The sequence below is a fragment of the Ogataea angusta genome, assembly GCF_019207475.1.
Source record: "Ogataea angusta isolate 61-244 chromosome Unknown 61-244_NODE_8_length_553539_cov_90.782090, whole genome shotgun sequence".
In the NCBI taxonomy this organism is placed as follows: Eukaryota; Fungi; Ascomycota; class Pichiomycetes; order Pichiales; family Pichiaceae; genus Ogataea; species Ogataea angusta.
The window spans coordinates 476,497-490,221 of record NW_025065222.1 but is presented as its reverse complement, the minus strand read 5'-3'; the positions used below and the strand labels follow the sequence as shown (position 1 = coordinate 490,221).

The following is a 13,725-nucleotide window of genomic DNA, read 5'->3' as shown; positions in this document are numbered from 1 at the left end:
GTCAACCTTACCACTATAAAAGAATAGAGAATAGTTACACTCGGCTCAGGTACTCAAGCAACTTAGAAACGAGCAAAGTCATCCCTTTCTTTGGGGGTGGTATTTGTAGTCAGGATAACATTTGGCATGAATTTTCTTCTCAGATTGTGCTAGCGAAATGAATGTCTTCTTCACGCTGTTGAGCTCAGTTGACCACATAACGGCAACTATCTGGATGAGCAGGTGGTGGTTGTATTTGTGGATAACACATTCTTGCCTCAACTCCTGCGCAAGAGACTCGGTAAGGTTGGAATCAATCACCTTGAGATATTCCAGTTCTGCCTGTGGATCATAGGATGAGTATTGCATCTGCAATCTTTTAAAAACGAAGGACGACAATGAGTCTATTAAAGAAAGTAAAACAATTGCTTTCACCATCGATGTCCGATACAACATAAACGAATTTAAAGGTCTCTTGATATGATTTGTGCTTCCACTCTCACTTTCATGTGTCAATCGTGATTTTCCCAGTCTCTGCTTCTTCGCTCCTGCAGAAGGCTTTTTTGATTTCGATCCCGTGTCATTTGGCTGCCTGAAGTAGATAGCAAACTCTTTGATAGTCTTGAAACATGAAATGATAGAATTTTCAATTATCGAGCTACTATCCTCATGACCAGCATAAGTTTTGGCGAGTATGCTCAGGCTTCCATCATTGGATTCAGTCAGGACTAACCCCTTGTCGCTGGTGTGCTCTGGATAGAAAGCATGCTCCTCTCGCCTCTGACCTAGTACCCTGGACAGCAGTTTAAGCTTCAAATCGAAGTTGCGCAACTTGAACAATTTGAGAACATTGTCCACTTGGCCCATATCTAGGTTTTTGTTTACTGCTAACTCAGTAATTTTATCGTATCTTGACTGTGAAAGTGGGGGCAACGGGATTTTGACTGATGACTTGTACTGACTATAAGCCTTATTCTCCAAATCAAACACCAATGAATCGAAAACATGGTCAAATTCTGTTTGTAAGTCTGTTTTGTCATCTCTTTCATCAAAAAGTCTTTTCCTGGAAACCATAGAGTTCGTGGGTGTAACGGGGGCATCGGAACCTGAATTGGATTCCGTGGGAGAACAACTGGCTGGAGTCAACAAAGCTTGTTCATCTTGTTTGGTGGCCCATGAGCCCATATTGTTAGGGGTAAACTTGGAAAATTCCTGGACACTAACATTTTTTGAGCTGCAACCATCATCCGCCTCCAAAATCTCCGGATTGGAATCGTTCATCAGTGGAGGACTCAGGTATTGGGATTGAGCTTCATTCATATCTGTGTTGTCGTTATAGTAATCGTGGTCGTCATCGTCATCGAACTCGTTACTTTCCGGGTCACTCACATCACTGATTTCGTCCAACTCAAAGAAGGAAGAGAATTGGATCTTTGATGTGTCAGTTTCGCTACAGGAACGGGTCTTTAACGAAAAAGGATGCATTGGGGGCGAGGAAAGGGTGTCCAGGCAAGTTGATGAACTGGAATCGTAGAGTGAAGGATATTCCACGATTGGGTCGGAAGCAGGCAAGTTGGGAAGCGAGCAGCGGTTAGCGCTGGAATCCTCATTGGCAAGAGGATGGAACAGATAGTGGCTATGTTGGCTGGGTTTCTGCACACCGGAAGAACCAGGATCAACCGAAGTGGCAAAGTAGTTACTGTTGCTAATCAAGTCATAATTCTGTGACACATCCAATGTATCAAGATCGAAATCCGGGAATACTGAAAAGTTTGTAGGAGAGTAGGAATAGTTATCATAGTTGATCAGCCGGACGGTGCGAGGAGTAGTCTGAGTAGGAGATCTTGCAGGCTGAGATTTTGATTTAGGGCTTTCAGGGCTCTTCGATTTATTGACCAATTGATTCTGTGTGAACAGAGGTCTTATGCCCACGCGGTTGCTGTAGCGGCCTGATTCGGTAATCTGGCTTGACGATGAGGCATCGTCAACTCGAAATTTAGCGGTGGAAGATAGTGGAAGATGAACGGGTGAGGATGCCATTGTTCGATTTGTTTCAGATTGTATCATGTGGCAACAAACAATCGAAACGGACAGTATTCTCAGAAAATCTGGTAATACACTAAGCGGTGTGTACACAACTCAAGTTTAATGGAATAGGGTAGAATAACATGGAACTCTCAGAGCTTCTGATTTTAGATCGAGAGCAGCACCTCAGGAATTTATAGTTTTTTCCACCATGTTCGGTCGTCCAATCATATTGGGTTTTGTGACCTGCCATGCGTTGGTATGCGTCCTGATAGCAACAAACAAAAGATTATAAAAAGCTGGGAGTTGGAACAAGGAATTTGCGATATCATTCACATATCCGGAATACACAAAATTAATAATTTCACAAATCTACACTGGGACGCAAGATGTGCTATGCATTGCATACTGGGCCTACTCTCAATCGTGCAGGCGGAGATTGACTTGTGCAGTGTAATGATCCCATTGGAGAGGAAACGATTTCCGAGTTTCTTGCCTATCGGAAATAGTGCCCTTTTAGCTCACATCCCTCCTTTTTGCGAGCCCTAAGATCCAATATTTATTTATTGCTGAGATCTGCTCAGATCGGGGGGACATTTTTGAGCCTAATTATGTAGGAACTAATACGTAAGAAATGCAGGCTATATGGGAGATCGATCGCGTGTGTATTAAATGCAAGTAATTTGTTCCCTTTTATTATTAGCAACCCAGAGATCAATAAACCGAGAGGTGAATCTACTCCCCACCCTTTCATTCCTGCATTTACCCACATCTAGCGGGAGCCTACCACAAGTTAAAACTGGGCAGATCCATGACTTGCCATATTCACGATTTTCGCAGAACGTTCACTAGCATTCAGTTCACCACAAAACAACCCCCGGATCGGGTTTACAATTTTAACGCCATATTGGCATGTGGGGCGTATCTCGCTACAAAACTAGCAGCGTCTCCGCCTCGTATCTGTGTTGTTGTTTTGCAGGCTTTTCTGTGTATTCCACAACTTCATTACTCTTCCACGGTGGGTTAAGTAATTGTCGATCTAAATAACACAACACAATCTGTTGTCGTGAGCCAAGATTTATATACGTCGTGCACGTGTGCGTTTCTTTTATGCCAACCCAATTAAAAACTGGCCCGCGAATTTTTCCAAAATTACGAAAACTTGTGCAAACACATCGCCACCATGTCCTTTGTTTTCAGAAGAAACTTGACCACGTTGATCCCACCCAAGGTCGCTTCCGCCTCGAACCTGGGCTCCAACCCTGCTGCCAAGAGAATGCAACACATTGTGTCGTTCTACTCCAAACTGCCAAGAGGTGAGGCCTCTTTCCCAAAAGCTAAGAGCCCATTGGGATTGTACAGACAAAAGTACTTCGACACGGGCTCTGGAGCTCCATTGTTGCACGCCTCGCTTTTCTTCCTCGCTGTTGGTTACGGTTTGGAGTACTACTTCCACTTGTCCCACCACAAAGAGCATTAGAATGATTAGACTTTATAGCAATTGAATTCATGAGCCATCGTTACATACCTTCAGCATAGACTGGAAATCTGTGAGCTTGCGGCCTTGCGACCGCTCATACTGCTCGATTCTGACCCAGTCGTCCCAGCGGATCGCTTTCACGTTTCTTTGCGCAAGCAGCTTGGTTATGGCTTCTCTCCCTTTCTTGGCTGTGTCCTCTATTTTAGCAAGGTCGGCTACTATGTGGCCAGCAACCACACTGCTGTCTGCGACTGTAGAATTGATCGATCCGCGGGATGCATTGGCGATCCACCCCACGCAATACGACCGTTCCACACCTTCAATGCGGCCTTCCTTGTTGGGGATTGCTCCACGGTTGGCATCGAATGGGATGTTGAGCTCGTCGAACTCGGCCAGTGGTTCGCCCTTGTAGCCTATGCACAGTATCAGTAGCTGGTTCGACACGGAATTGAGCTCTTCGGCGGGCACGATTTCTCCTGACCCTAAGATTCGGTTTTTCCGGAATATGGTCTCTTTCAACAGAGAAGGCTCTTTTGGGTTGACTTTGATCCCCAGCGGCGTCTGCAGATAGTCAAGCTTCCACGACTTGCCCTCTGCAGCGGGCTGGCAATATTTCTGCACCAATTGTAGCCTCCTTTTTTCGACCCGTCCCAGACTCATTTTTGCCAGAATTGGCCCAAACGTTTCCGCGCCCCACCCAGTGAAGGCAACGCCGTACTTGTTCAGTTCCAAACATTCTCTGAACTCCTTGTTGGAAAACTTGCTCTCCAAAAATCCACGCCGCGCGCTCACTGTGACATTTCGCACGATGGATTTCTGCAGCATGTCAAGTGCATATGGAGCTATATCGGTGTTTTCCCAGTGTTCTGCAGGCGCAAGAAGAATCCTCACTATATCCATTGCCACATTTCCGTTTCCTATGATGGTGACCTGTTCGGCCTTATCTAGCGGCGGATTTAGATCCTGATTTCTCGGGTCTCCGTTGTACCATCCCACAAAATCCTTGGAGTTTATCACTGCAGGGTGGTCCTCACCCGCAATGCCGAGCCTGTTCTCCCTGCTGGACCCATATGCGTAGACGATGCTGTCATAGTTGTCGTAGATCTCCTTGAGCTTGATATCGCGGCCAATTTCGACGTTCCCGAAAAACTGGAACCGCGGGTCCTTGCTGGCATCGTGGAACCGCTCCTGGCAGCTCTTCACCTCCGGGTGGTCGGGAGCAACTCCAAATCGGACTAGTCCAAACGGACACGGCCTTTTTTCAAACATGTCGATCTGCACAGAGATGTCGTATTTGAGGATGTCGAGTGACGTGTAGAACGCTGCAGGGCCGGATCCTATTACGGCAACTCTCGGTGTCGAAAAGAGCCTGATCAGCCGAGGCTGGAATAACCTCATAACCCCGTTCTGATTATATATATAATATATATATATTTTTTTTCTTCAGTTATGTAGTCAGTTTGGCAAACTCGCGCTCGACCTTGACCACCGGCAGTCTTTGCGAACACCAGTTGATGTCGCGCATCATCTTGCGCGGGTCGTTGCCGGTGCATAGACGGAATAACTTGTCGTACTCGAGCTCCTGCTGTTTGAACTCCCGGATAACCAGGTCGTCCTCGAAATCAATGTAGACTCGCGTGTCGCATATTCTTAGTAGAACGTTGTCGACGCGCACAAATAACCGCTGCAACAGGAGCAAGCACGAATGCATAACTCTGATCTTGATGCTCAGCACCGAAATGCCATTATCGCCCAGCTCGTCCTCGTACAGCACCATCTCATCGAAAAACAAAATTGGGTCCTGTCGCTGTAGTTTTTCCAAAGGAATCGTCATTTCGTCGTCACGTGTAAGTGTCGTCCCCGTTACTGTGCCCTTGTACGGCGTTGTGTAGGTCCAGTCGAACGGTTTGTACATCTCGAGCACGACATCCGAATTGTTGTGGTGCTTATGTTGGCGGCTCTTCACCCACTCAGAGGCGTAGCTGACCTGTATCAGGTTTGAAGGGTTCGACTCCACGAGTTTGAGCGCATCCAGCGCGCAAAAATCGATCTCGAGCTTCGGGTGGCTGATACGAACTCGGTTATTTCCAAAGATCATTTCAGGAACGGGCAGGTTGAGGATCGACTCGAACTCGTCGATCTCGGTGGCATTGAGAATCGGGTGGCGTGCGGTATATATCTTAAACTCCCCGACCTTGATACTGGGAGTGTCCTTGATGGGCAGCGTGGCCACAGGGCCCGGGGTTATAACAGTACCACAAGAGGCGCAACTGGGAGAATCTGTTGAGACTGGCAGTTTGGCCTTCTGTTCGGGCGTCCTGCGTACCGGAGGACGTATTGGCACTCTGCTTCTCGTTGTGAGCCGGTGCATCTGGCGCGCGGCGTCGATCTGAAACGAGTCGATGGAGTTATATTTGGGGACTCGATCTGACATAAAAATAAATTAAACCAAAATTAAAATTCCTTAGAAATAATATCAACCACATTACCAATGAATATCTCACGACTTTTGCGCTCGTACAAAAAATCGCCAGGCGTGCTTTTTGGCACCGTGGTGATCTTGGTGATACTAGTTATTGCCGTTGCCAATAACTCTTTATCGGAAAGCCAACTCGATGCCCCCGTGCCGATTTCGCACAAGACACAGCCGGTCGAAGCCAAAAACACGGTGCCTTTCATGCCCAAAATGGCCAACGAGACGCTCAAAGCGGAGCTAGGAAATGCCTCCTGGAAGTTATTCCACACCATTCTGGCCAGATACCCAGAGACGCCGACGCCCGAACAAAAACAGCACCTCGCGGACTACATTCGCTCGTTTGCCCTTGTGTACCCGTGTGGAGACTGCGCCCGCCACTTTGCTGTGCTCTTGGACAAATACCCTCCACAGCTGAGCTCGCGAAAAACCGCTGCTCTATGGGGCTGCCACATTCATAACCAGGTGAATTTGAGACTTCACAAGCAGGAGTACGACTGCTCCAACATTCTAGAGGACTACGACTGCGGTTGCGGCCAGGACGAAGCCGAGGAGGTTCAGGAGAAGGACACTAAAGAGCATCTTGCAAGCATCAAGCTGGAGTCGAAGGAGCAGATGGTGGGGGGATAGAATCGGGTTTTTTTTTTCTCTTTCTTGCGTGGGGCTCTGAATAAATCTATTTCCAATTCTCTGTTATATTAGGTATGGAACTGTAATAGTGGTTACAAATGCTACGGCGCGTTCCCAAAACGGACACACAACAGCCTGGATATGGCAATGCGCAGACATGTGTTGCAACAGTTTGATTCACACTACACCACGCCGCGAGCCGCACAGCCGCACACGGTATTGTTGGGACGCAAACCTGATACAAGCTAATTAGACTTGTTTGAAGCAAATATATTAGGACTTCCAAAGTACGCTACCGTGGCAACGATGGAATTGAACGCGCAAAGAAGCCCATTCAAGGCGTCTGGCAACGCCACAGACCCAGAACACGAGAAGCTGCTGAGAATCGTCCAGCTGAACAAGATGAAGAACATGAAGCTGGAAAGACTGAACCAGTACAACAACCGGCTGAAGCAAGAGCTTGCCCGCGAGCGCATCAATGCGTCCAACAGCTCGCTCATGATCATCAAATACACCGAAACGACACGCGACGGGCTCATTCCGGAGCTGTGGGGGCCCCCACAGAGCAGGTACTCCGAGAAACAGCAGGTCCGCGCCACCAAGCAGGAGGCCCGATGTTGCGCCATCGCCTAGCCAACGAGTGCGAGCACTTCCCGGATTCTCCCCACATCTGTGTCATTTGTGCGGCCCTCCTCCACTATTTGCTCCAGCTTGTTTCTGGCAATAGCTTCCAGCTTCTGGTCCTTTAAGTCTCTCGCAGCCGCCAGCAGACCGCACCAGCTGCGCGTGTGGAGCTCGCAGAGCTCGATCGCGCGCATGAAGGACCTCGTCGCCTGCTGCAGCACCTCTTTACCGCGTCCGTCGCGAAGAAACATCAGGCGACAGAGCTCTCCCGCACGACACCAGACCACGTACGCGGCAGGAACACCCACAAGCACCTCCTGGACGCAGTCGTATGCTTTTTCGTATTCGCCGAGAGCAACGTATTGTTCTGCCAGCTCCATCCACGACTCGTAGTCCAGCGGAGTATCGTTAATATATTCAAGCAGGTTTTTGATGTAGCTGGCGCGCGAGTCGCTTTTGAGCGCCACTTTCCGCTTTTCGATCTGCCGCAGGTCTTTCTCGTGGTGCTGAACAGGCTCTGCCGTTAGACTTGGCCTTGTCTGGATCAACGGCACGGCCGCCTTCTCCAAATATTCGAGGGCGTCCTTCTTGCCGAGGATTTCGACGTAATAGCTCTTGAGAACAACCAGCTTCTCACTATCCTTGGCCTCAAACTTGTCGCTGAACCGGTCCAGCGCCGTCTTTGCCTCGGTGTCCCTTGTCGTCAACAGACAAAGGAAATAGTGCAATTCCAGGAGGGTGTAGTACTCCAGCGGGGCGAGCCGTGACTCATTCAGCCGTAGAAACGTCTTGGAGACCTGGTACACCTTTTCCAGGTCCTCGGGCGCCAACTGGGCGTATTTTCCCGTGCGGAACAGCAGCAGCAGGCGCTCCTTCACTTGTTCGAGCATGAAAAATAATAAATAGTTTATTTGAATTAAGTGAATTTAATTAAGTGTCCTTAGTCATTTAGCAGAGTGGGGGCAGAATAATCACAGGCGCACACTGCGCTGCTACCAGAGCATCAACAAGGAGACAGAGATGTACGGGGACGACGTGGCAGAACCGTGGTAGGCCCGTTAGCTGGCTGAGGAGGCATCGCAGACAGACCTCGCGCTCTCTGTGCCGTTCCAGCTGTAGTATGTGCACTCTCTGGATAGAGCACAAGCTGGCATCGCCTGTCGCTCCCTCCCCCACGCAAATATATATTTCTCTAATATTTCTCCATGTCCAATATCTTTTGTTTATTTATTTTTTATTCGCGTATGAGAAAGAAATACGCCTCCATGAAGGAGCGCGAGGCGTCCTTCGACGGCGTCTACAAGGCCGGCGAGATGGTCTACTGGCACCTGTCGACGCCGTCGGGCGAGACGATGGCCATCAACGGTTTTTACTTCGATCCTACAAAGACCCACATGGACAGGGTCGGGTGCTTCACGTGCAAGGTGAAAGAGTTTGGGTGGGCTCCGGGCGCAACAGAGCCTCCCTCGGTGCGCCATCTGCGGAATTCGCCAGAGTGCCCGTACTCCAGGGTGCTCAGCAGCAGACATTTGCACGAGAGCGAGGGCCTGGACTGGGACGAGAACGACTTGTTTGCCAGCGTGCAGGATTCGGCAGACATACGCCACCAGACGTTCAAGCTGGCGAGCTGGCCGCACGAGCGGAACAAAAAGATGCCGTCTAGTCGAGAGATGGCCGAAAACGGGTTCTACTACGCTTCGTACGAGAAGGGCGACGACACCACCACGTGCATGTACTGCGGCACGAGTCTGGAGGGCTGGGAGGCCGGCGACAACGTCGCGGAGGAGCACCGCAAGCGCAGGCCCGACTGCTATGTGTTTGCAGGGCGAAGACGCAGCGGGGTGTACTCCAGAAGGGCCAGCGATGTGAACATGGACGTGGTGGAGATCTCGGACGTTTCCGTTGAGAGGGTGATACAGGAGCTGCCAGAGGGGGTGGATGTGGGGGAAGAGGAGCAGGAGAAGAAGGCTGAACACCAGTTGGATGATAATGGAGATGTAGAGGCTCGGGATCTCGAGGTGGCAGAACCAAAGGAAGCAGATGACTTACAAGAGACAGAGGCTGCCCAGTCCGTCAAGCGGCCTGCATCGGTGCTGGCCGACGTGCAGCTGGAGGAGGAGATAATAGAAGACGACAGCGTGGAAGGAGAGGCCGAGCCGGTTGAGATCCCGATGTCCACGCTGAACGAGCTGGAGGATCTTTTTTTTGTGGAGGACTCGCGACGGTCGTCCACCTTCTTCAACCGCTCGCGGTCTTCGTTCGGCGAACGGGCGTCAGACGCGGCCGAGAGAAAACTAGAGTCTGTTCCCGAGCCAGTGGAGGAAAAAGTGCCAGAACCGATCAAAGAGGATCTCGAGCAGGCCGAAGACGTGCCGATGGAGAATGTTCCGGACTTTATCGTACCAGAGCTGGAAGTTCCCGACAGTCAGGGCGCGCCCATGGGGATTGAAGAGTCTCTGCGTGAGATCAAACAGCTGGACCCTGTGGGGCCGGCAGACGGCATGGACATGCTTGACGAGAGCACTCGCGATGACATAATCATGAAAGAGACCCCAGAGCCGGAACGGCCGGTTGTGCAGCAGGCAGAGCAACAGGCGGAGCAACAGGTGGAGCAAGAGCCGGAAAAAGAGCTGGCAAAAGAGCTGGAACGACAGCCAGAGCAACAGCCAGAGCAACAGCTAGCTGAGGAACTGTCCTCAAAGAAGCGAAAGAAGCAGGAAGAAAAGCACAAAAAACACCACAAGCGCAGGAAGGCGGAGAAGGAGAAGGAGAAGGAGAAGGAGAAGGAGAAGGAGAAGGAGAAGGAGAAGGAGAAGGAGGGCAAGAGAAAGAGGAAGAAGGAGAGAAAAGAGAAGAAGGAGAAGGAAAAGAAAAAGAAAGAAAAGGCGCTCAGGAAAGAGCTCAAGAAACGTGAGGATGAAGCATCTGTTCTGTCGCCACTTGCAGGCACAGTCTCTGTTCACGAGACTCCAGAGCCTGCTCCACCCACAGAGCCTAAGAAGTATGTGGAGGAGCTCGTGGAGACTGATTTCTCTGAGGAGGAAATAGAGCCGAAAGTTGAACAGAGGATGGAAAGTATCGAAGAGGAGGCGAAAGAGGAGGAAGAGAAAGTGGACGAATTGCAGCCTAATGATGACGACGAAAACGATGTGTTGCTGGACGACGAGAAAGCTGCGCCTGTTCCGGAGATTTCCAGAGTTCCAACTGTTTCCCCAACAGGGCTGGTTGCGAGGGACAGTCGCGTGCGCTCACGGATACTTGACGGGCGCATCATTTCGTCAGACGATCCTCTTTCGTTTGGGAGAAGAGCGAAGCGGAGAGCACGAAAGCTCAAGGAGACCCCAAGCACGGAAAGCAAGGACTCTGAGGGTAAGACTTTTGAGAAAGCAGAGCAGGAACCCGAGAAGGAACCCGAGCGGGAGACGAACGCGGCCCCTGAGCCTAAAGAGGCCGCCGAGACGGCCGAGGCGGTTGCACTATACGAGCGCCATATTTTTCCAGAACGTGTGCAGATCTACGAGCAGCAAAGCACCAAGCATGAAACAAGCACAGAAGAGAAGAAGGACGAAAGAGAGAGCGATTCTGAACCCCACGCAGCGGCCGAGCAGGCGCAGCCGGCTTCTGCAGAGCCCACTCCCCTGCCAACGGCACAGGACATGGACTCGTCGCCCAATCGGGCTGTGTCGGAGGGTCAGGAAAATGTGCACAGAAACAGCCCACAGCGCATTTCCAGCGAGCCTGCCAAGTCTGCCCGCTCCCCGCCAAACCTCTCTCTCAGCATTGAGCATCTATACGAGAACCAGAGCACTCCAGAGTTGAGGAAAGGACCGCTTTGGGAGCCGATCAAGAAGCGCTCGTACACGGAGGAATTCAACGAGGCCATCAAGTATACACAGGAGCTGCTGGACTCGGACTACCAGTCGCTGAACGACGACCTGGAGGGCAAGCTGACGAGCTTTGTGGCGGAGATGCCAGAAGAAGAGCTCGACATGACGCTAAAAGGGTGGATCTGCTACCAGGCGGACCAGGCGGCGAGACTGGTGGCGCAGAAGACAGACGAGATGGTGGGCGGGTTCCGCGAGGACGCCGCGCGCGCGCTGAAGGTTTTGGAGTCTTTGCCGGTGGTGGAGGAGACCGATCAGGATGTAGTGTTCTAGGTAGCTCTAATTTTCGCGTCTGCGGTGTACGGGTGTGTCTTTTCCAAGCTAAAAAAACTCCCGTCTGATGGCGTCAATGATAAATAGAGAATTCGACACAAGGAAGATTGTACTTTGCAGTCGGGATTGAGCGTTTTTGAGGCTATATCCAGCATATATACGCCCGAAAGATACAATTTGATAGCTCAGAGTGCTACACAGCCGACTCCTGATTTGTTGTGACCAGAGAACCTCTCGCAGGCAAAGCTCTCAGCATGTCTGACCAACCAAACACCAACAGCTCGTCGTTGGGGTCCATGTCGTCTTTGGGCTCCAACCCGCTTGGCATCAGTGTCAAAAAGTCGAACGAGCGCGCTCCGGCTCTCGACGGCACGGGCAGCGACGAGGAGATGAACGACCCCGACACAGACAACGAGCAGCACGCGCGCAAGCTGCTTTTGCGGTCGAGGGCGCGGAACGGCTCGATCACGTCGGAGTCGGGCTACACGTCGAGCGCGACTCGCAGTCCGATCGCCGTGCTTCCGCCCGAGATCCTGTGTGTGATATTTTCGTACCTAAACTCCAAGTCGGATCTCATTTCTGTGGCGCTGACGTGCCGGTACTGGGCGAATCTGATCATCGAGCTGATCTGGTTCCGGCCTGGGATTTCCTCGCGCGTGATTTTCGAGCGACTGGGCAAGGTGATGGCTATTCCGCGCACACAGACGGCGTGGGACTATAGAAAATACATCAAGCGACTGAACCTCTCGCTCGTGCCGCATCTGGTGACCAACGAGTACCTGAGCCTGTTTTCCGGGGCCAACCACCTAGAGAGAATCACGCTCGTGAACTGCTCCAACATCTCGCACGAGCACATATCCAAAATTATTCGCGGCTGCCACAGACTGCAGTCGATCGACCTCACGGGCGTCAAGGGCATCCAGGACGACATATACTACGAGCTGGCCAACAACTGCAAGCGGCTCCAGGGCCTGTATGCGCCAGGGTCGTTCCAGGTCTCGAAAGCGGCTGTTCTGGCGCTGATCAGCAGCTGTCCGCTGCTCAAGCGGGTCAAGCTGAGCGACTGCAACAACGTCGACGACGAGGTCGTCGACCAGCTGGTCCAGCACTGTCCGAACCTCGTCGAGATCGATCTGCATGGCTGCGAAAAGGTGACCAACAAGTCGCTGCACAATTTATTCTCTAGACTCGAGTTTCTGAAGGAGTTCAAGATCTCGAAGAACGCAAACATCTCGTACGAGTGCTTCGAGTCCAAGACGGGCGCCCAGCTGTGTCTGGACAAGATGCGGATCCTCGACTTCACGCAATGTCTCAACATCACCGACAGAGCCGTCGAGAAGGTGATCAAGCTGGCCCCGAAGCTGCGGAACGTGGTGCTGTCGAAGTGCACGGCCATCACCGACGCGTCGCTCCGGGCCATCGCGACGCTGGGCAAGAACCTGCACTACGTGCATCTCGGCCATTGCAGCAACATCACAGACTTTGGAGCCAAAGACCTCATAAAAAGCTGCTACCGGTTGCAGTATATCGACCTTGCATGTTGTACACAGCTGACCAACGAGACCGTGTACGAGCTGTCGCAGCTGCCCCGACTGAGGCGGATCGGGCTGGTGAAGTGCGCGCAGATCACCGACGAGGGCATTCTTGCCCTTGCCAACAACGCCAGAAACAGCGACGACACCTTGGAGCGTGTCCATCTCAGTTATTGCATGAATCTAACCATATATCCGATCTACAGGCTGCTCAAGGCCTGTCCGAAACTTACACACATATCGCTCACGGGAGTGTCTCAGTTCCTGCGGCCGGACATCACCCAGTTCTGCCGCGAGCCTCCACAGGAGTTCAATTTGCATCAAAAATCCATCTTTTGCGTTTTCAGCGGTGAGGGAGTCGCCCAGCTGCGCAACCATCTGCTGCAGCTGTTCGAGACTCCCCAGGATCCAGAAAGAGAGGCTGCCGAGCTGCTAGATATCATTGCTGCGGTCATTGAGGGCGTCGACGACGTCAACAGCGCCCTTTTCAGCGCCGACCCTATACAGAGAGAGAGGCTGCGCGTGTTTGTGGACACGCTGGACCGCTTCATCAACGAGTTCCACGGTCTGAACGTGCCGCGCGCGCATCTGGAGCTGTTTGGCCGGTGTGTTTTCACGAGGCTTCCTGCCGAACACGTTCCGCGCATCCAGAGGTTTTTCCAGCTGCTTCAGAACCACCCGCACCATCCACAGCGGGCGCGCCAGGCCAACGCTGGGCTCAGGGGCAGACCCGAGCCCAGGCAGCAGCTGCGGCCGCCGGAGACAGAGCTGTTCCAGACGATCGACGACGACGAGGTGATGGAGGATTTATAACGAAACGGCGGT

General features: G+C 51.7%; 8 protein-coding genes across 8 annotated transcripts; 4 read left to right on the top strand and 4 right to left on the bottom strand.

Annotated features, from left to right (window-relative positions):
- Positions 1-78: 78 nt before the first annotated feature.
- Positions 79-2,019, bottom strand: KL928_004122 (uncharacterized protein; the record flags this gene model as incomplete). The annotated part of the gene is made up of 1 exon (XM_043204786.1): positions 79-2,019. One exon carries the CDS (start codon positions 2,017-2,019, stop codon positions 79-81), a length of 1,941 nt encoding a protein of 646 aa, XP_043058816.1.
- Positions 2,020-3,187: 1,168 nt separating this feature from the next.
- On the top strand, positions 3,188-3,484 carry KL928_004121 (uncharacterized protein; the record flags this gene model as incomplete). Its single annotated transcript, XM_043204785.1, has 1 exon — positions 3,188-3,484. One exon carries the CDS (start codon positions 3,188-3,190, stop codon positions 3,482-3,484), a length of 297 nt encoding a protein of 98 aa, XP_043058815.1.
- A 27-nt stretch (positions 3,485-3,511) lies between these two features.
- Positions 3,512-4,882, bottom strand: KL928_004120 (uncharacterized protein; the record flags this gene model as incomplete). Its single annotated transcript, XM_043204784.1, has 1 exon — positions 3,512-4,882. The coding sequence occupies one exon, from the start codon at positions 4,880-4,882 to the stop codon at positions 3,512-3,514; it is 1,371 nt and encodes a 456-aa protein (XP_043058814.1).
- A 49-nt stretch (positions 4,883-4,931) lies between these two features.
- Positions 4,932-5,918, bottom strand: KL928_004119 (uncharacterized protein; the record flags this gene model as incomplete). Its single annotated transcript, XM_043204782.1, has 1 exon — positions 4,932-5,918. One exon carries the CDS (start codon positions 5,916-5,918, stop codon positions 4,932-4,934), a length of 987 nt encoding a protein of 328 aa, XP_043058813.1.
- Positions 5,919-5,975: 57 nt separating this feature from the next.
- On the top strand, positions 5,976-7,220 carry KL928_004118 (uncharacterized protein; the record flags this gene model as incomplete). The annotated part of the gene is made up of 2 exons (XM_043204781.1): positions 5,976-6,559; positions 6,914-7,220. The coding sequence occupies 2 exons, from the start codon at positions 5,976-5,978 to the stop codon at positions 7,218-7,220; spliced, it is 891 nt and encodes a 296-aa protein (XP_043058812.1).
- A 42-nt stretch (positions 7,221-7,262) lies between these two features.
- On the bottom strand, positions 7,263-8,101 carry KL928_004117 (uncharacterized protein; the record flags this gene model as incomplete). The annotated part of the gene is made up of 2 exons (XM_043204780.1): positions 7,263-7,434; positions 7,503-8,101. The coding sequence occupies 2 exons, from the start codon at positions 8,099-8,101 to the stop codon at positions 7,263-7,265; spliced, it is 771 nt and encodes a 256-aa protein (XP_043058811.1).
- A 375-nt stretch (positions 8,102-8,476) lies between these two features.
- KL928_004116 (uncharacterized protein) lies at positions 8,477-11,368 on the top strand (the record flags this gene model as incomplete). The annotated part of the gene is made up of 1 exon (XM_043204779.1): positions 8,477-11,368. The coding sequence occupies one exon, from the start codon at positions 8,477-8,479 to the stop codon at positions 11,366-11,368; it is 2,892 nt and encodes a 963-aa protein (XP_043058810.1).
- A 254-nt stretch (positions 11,369-11,622) lies between these two features.
- KL928_004115 (uncharacterized protein) lies at positions 11,623-13,713 on the top strand (the record flags this gene model as incomplete). The annotated part of the gene is made up of 1 exon (XM_043204778.1): positions 11,623-13,713. One exon carries the CDS (start codon positions 11,623-11,625, stop codon positions 13,711-13,713), a length of 2,091 nt encoding a protein of 696 aa, XP_043058809.1.
- Positions 13,714-13,725: the final 12 nt, after the last annotated feature.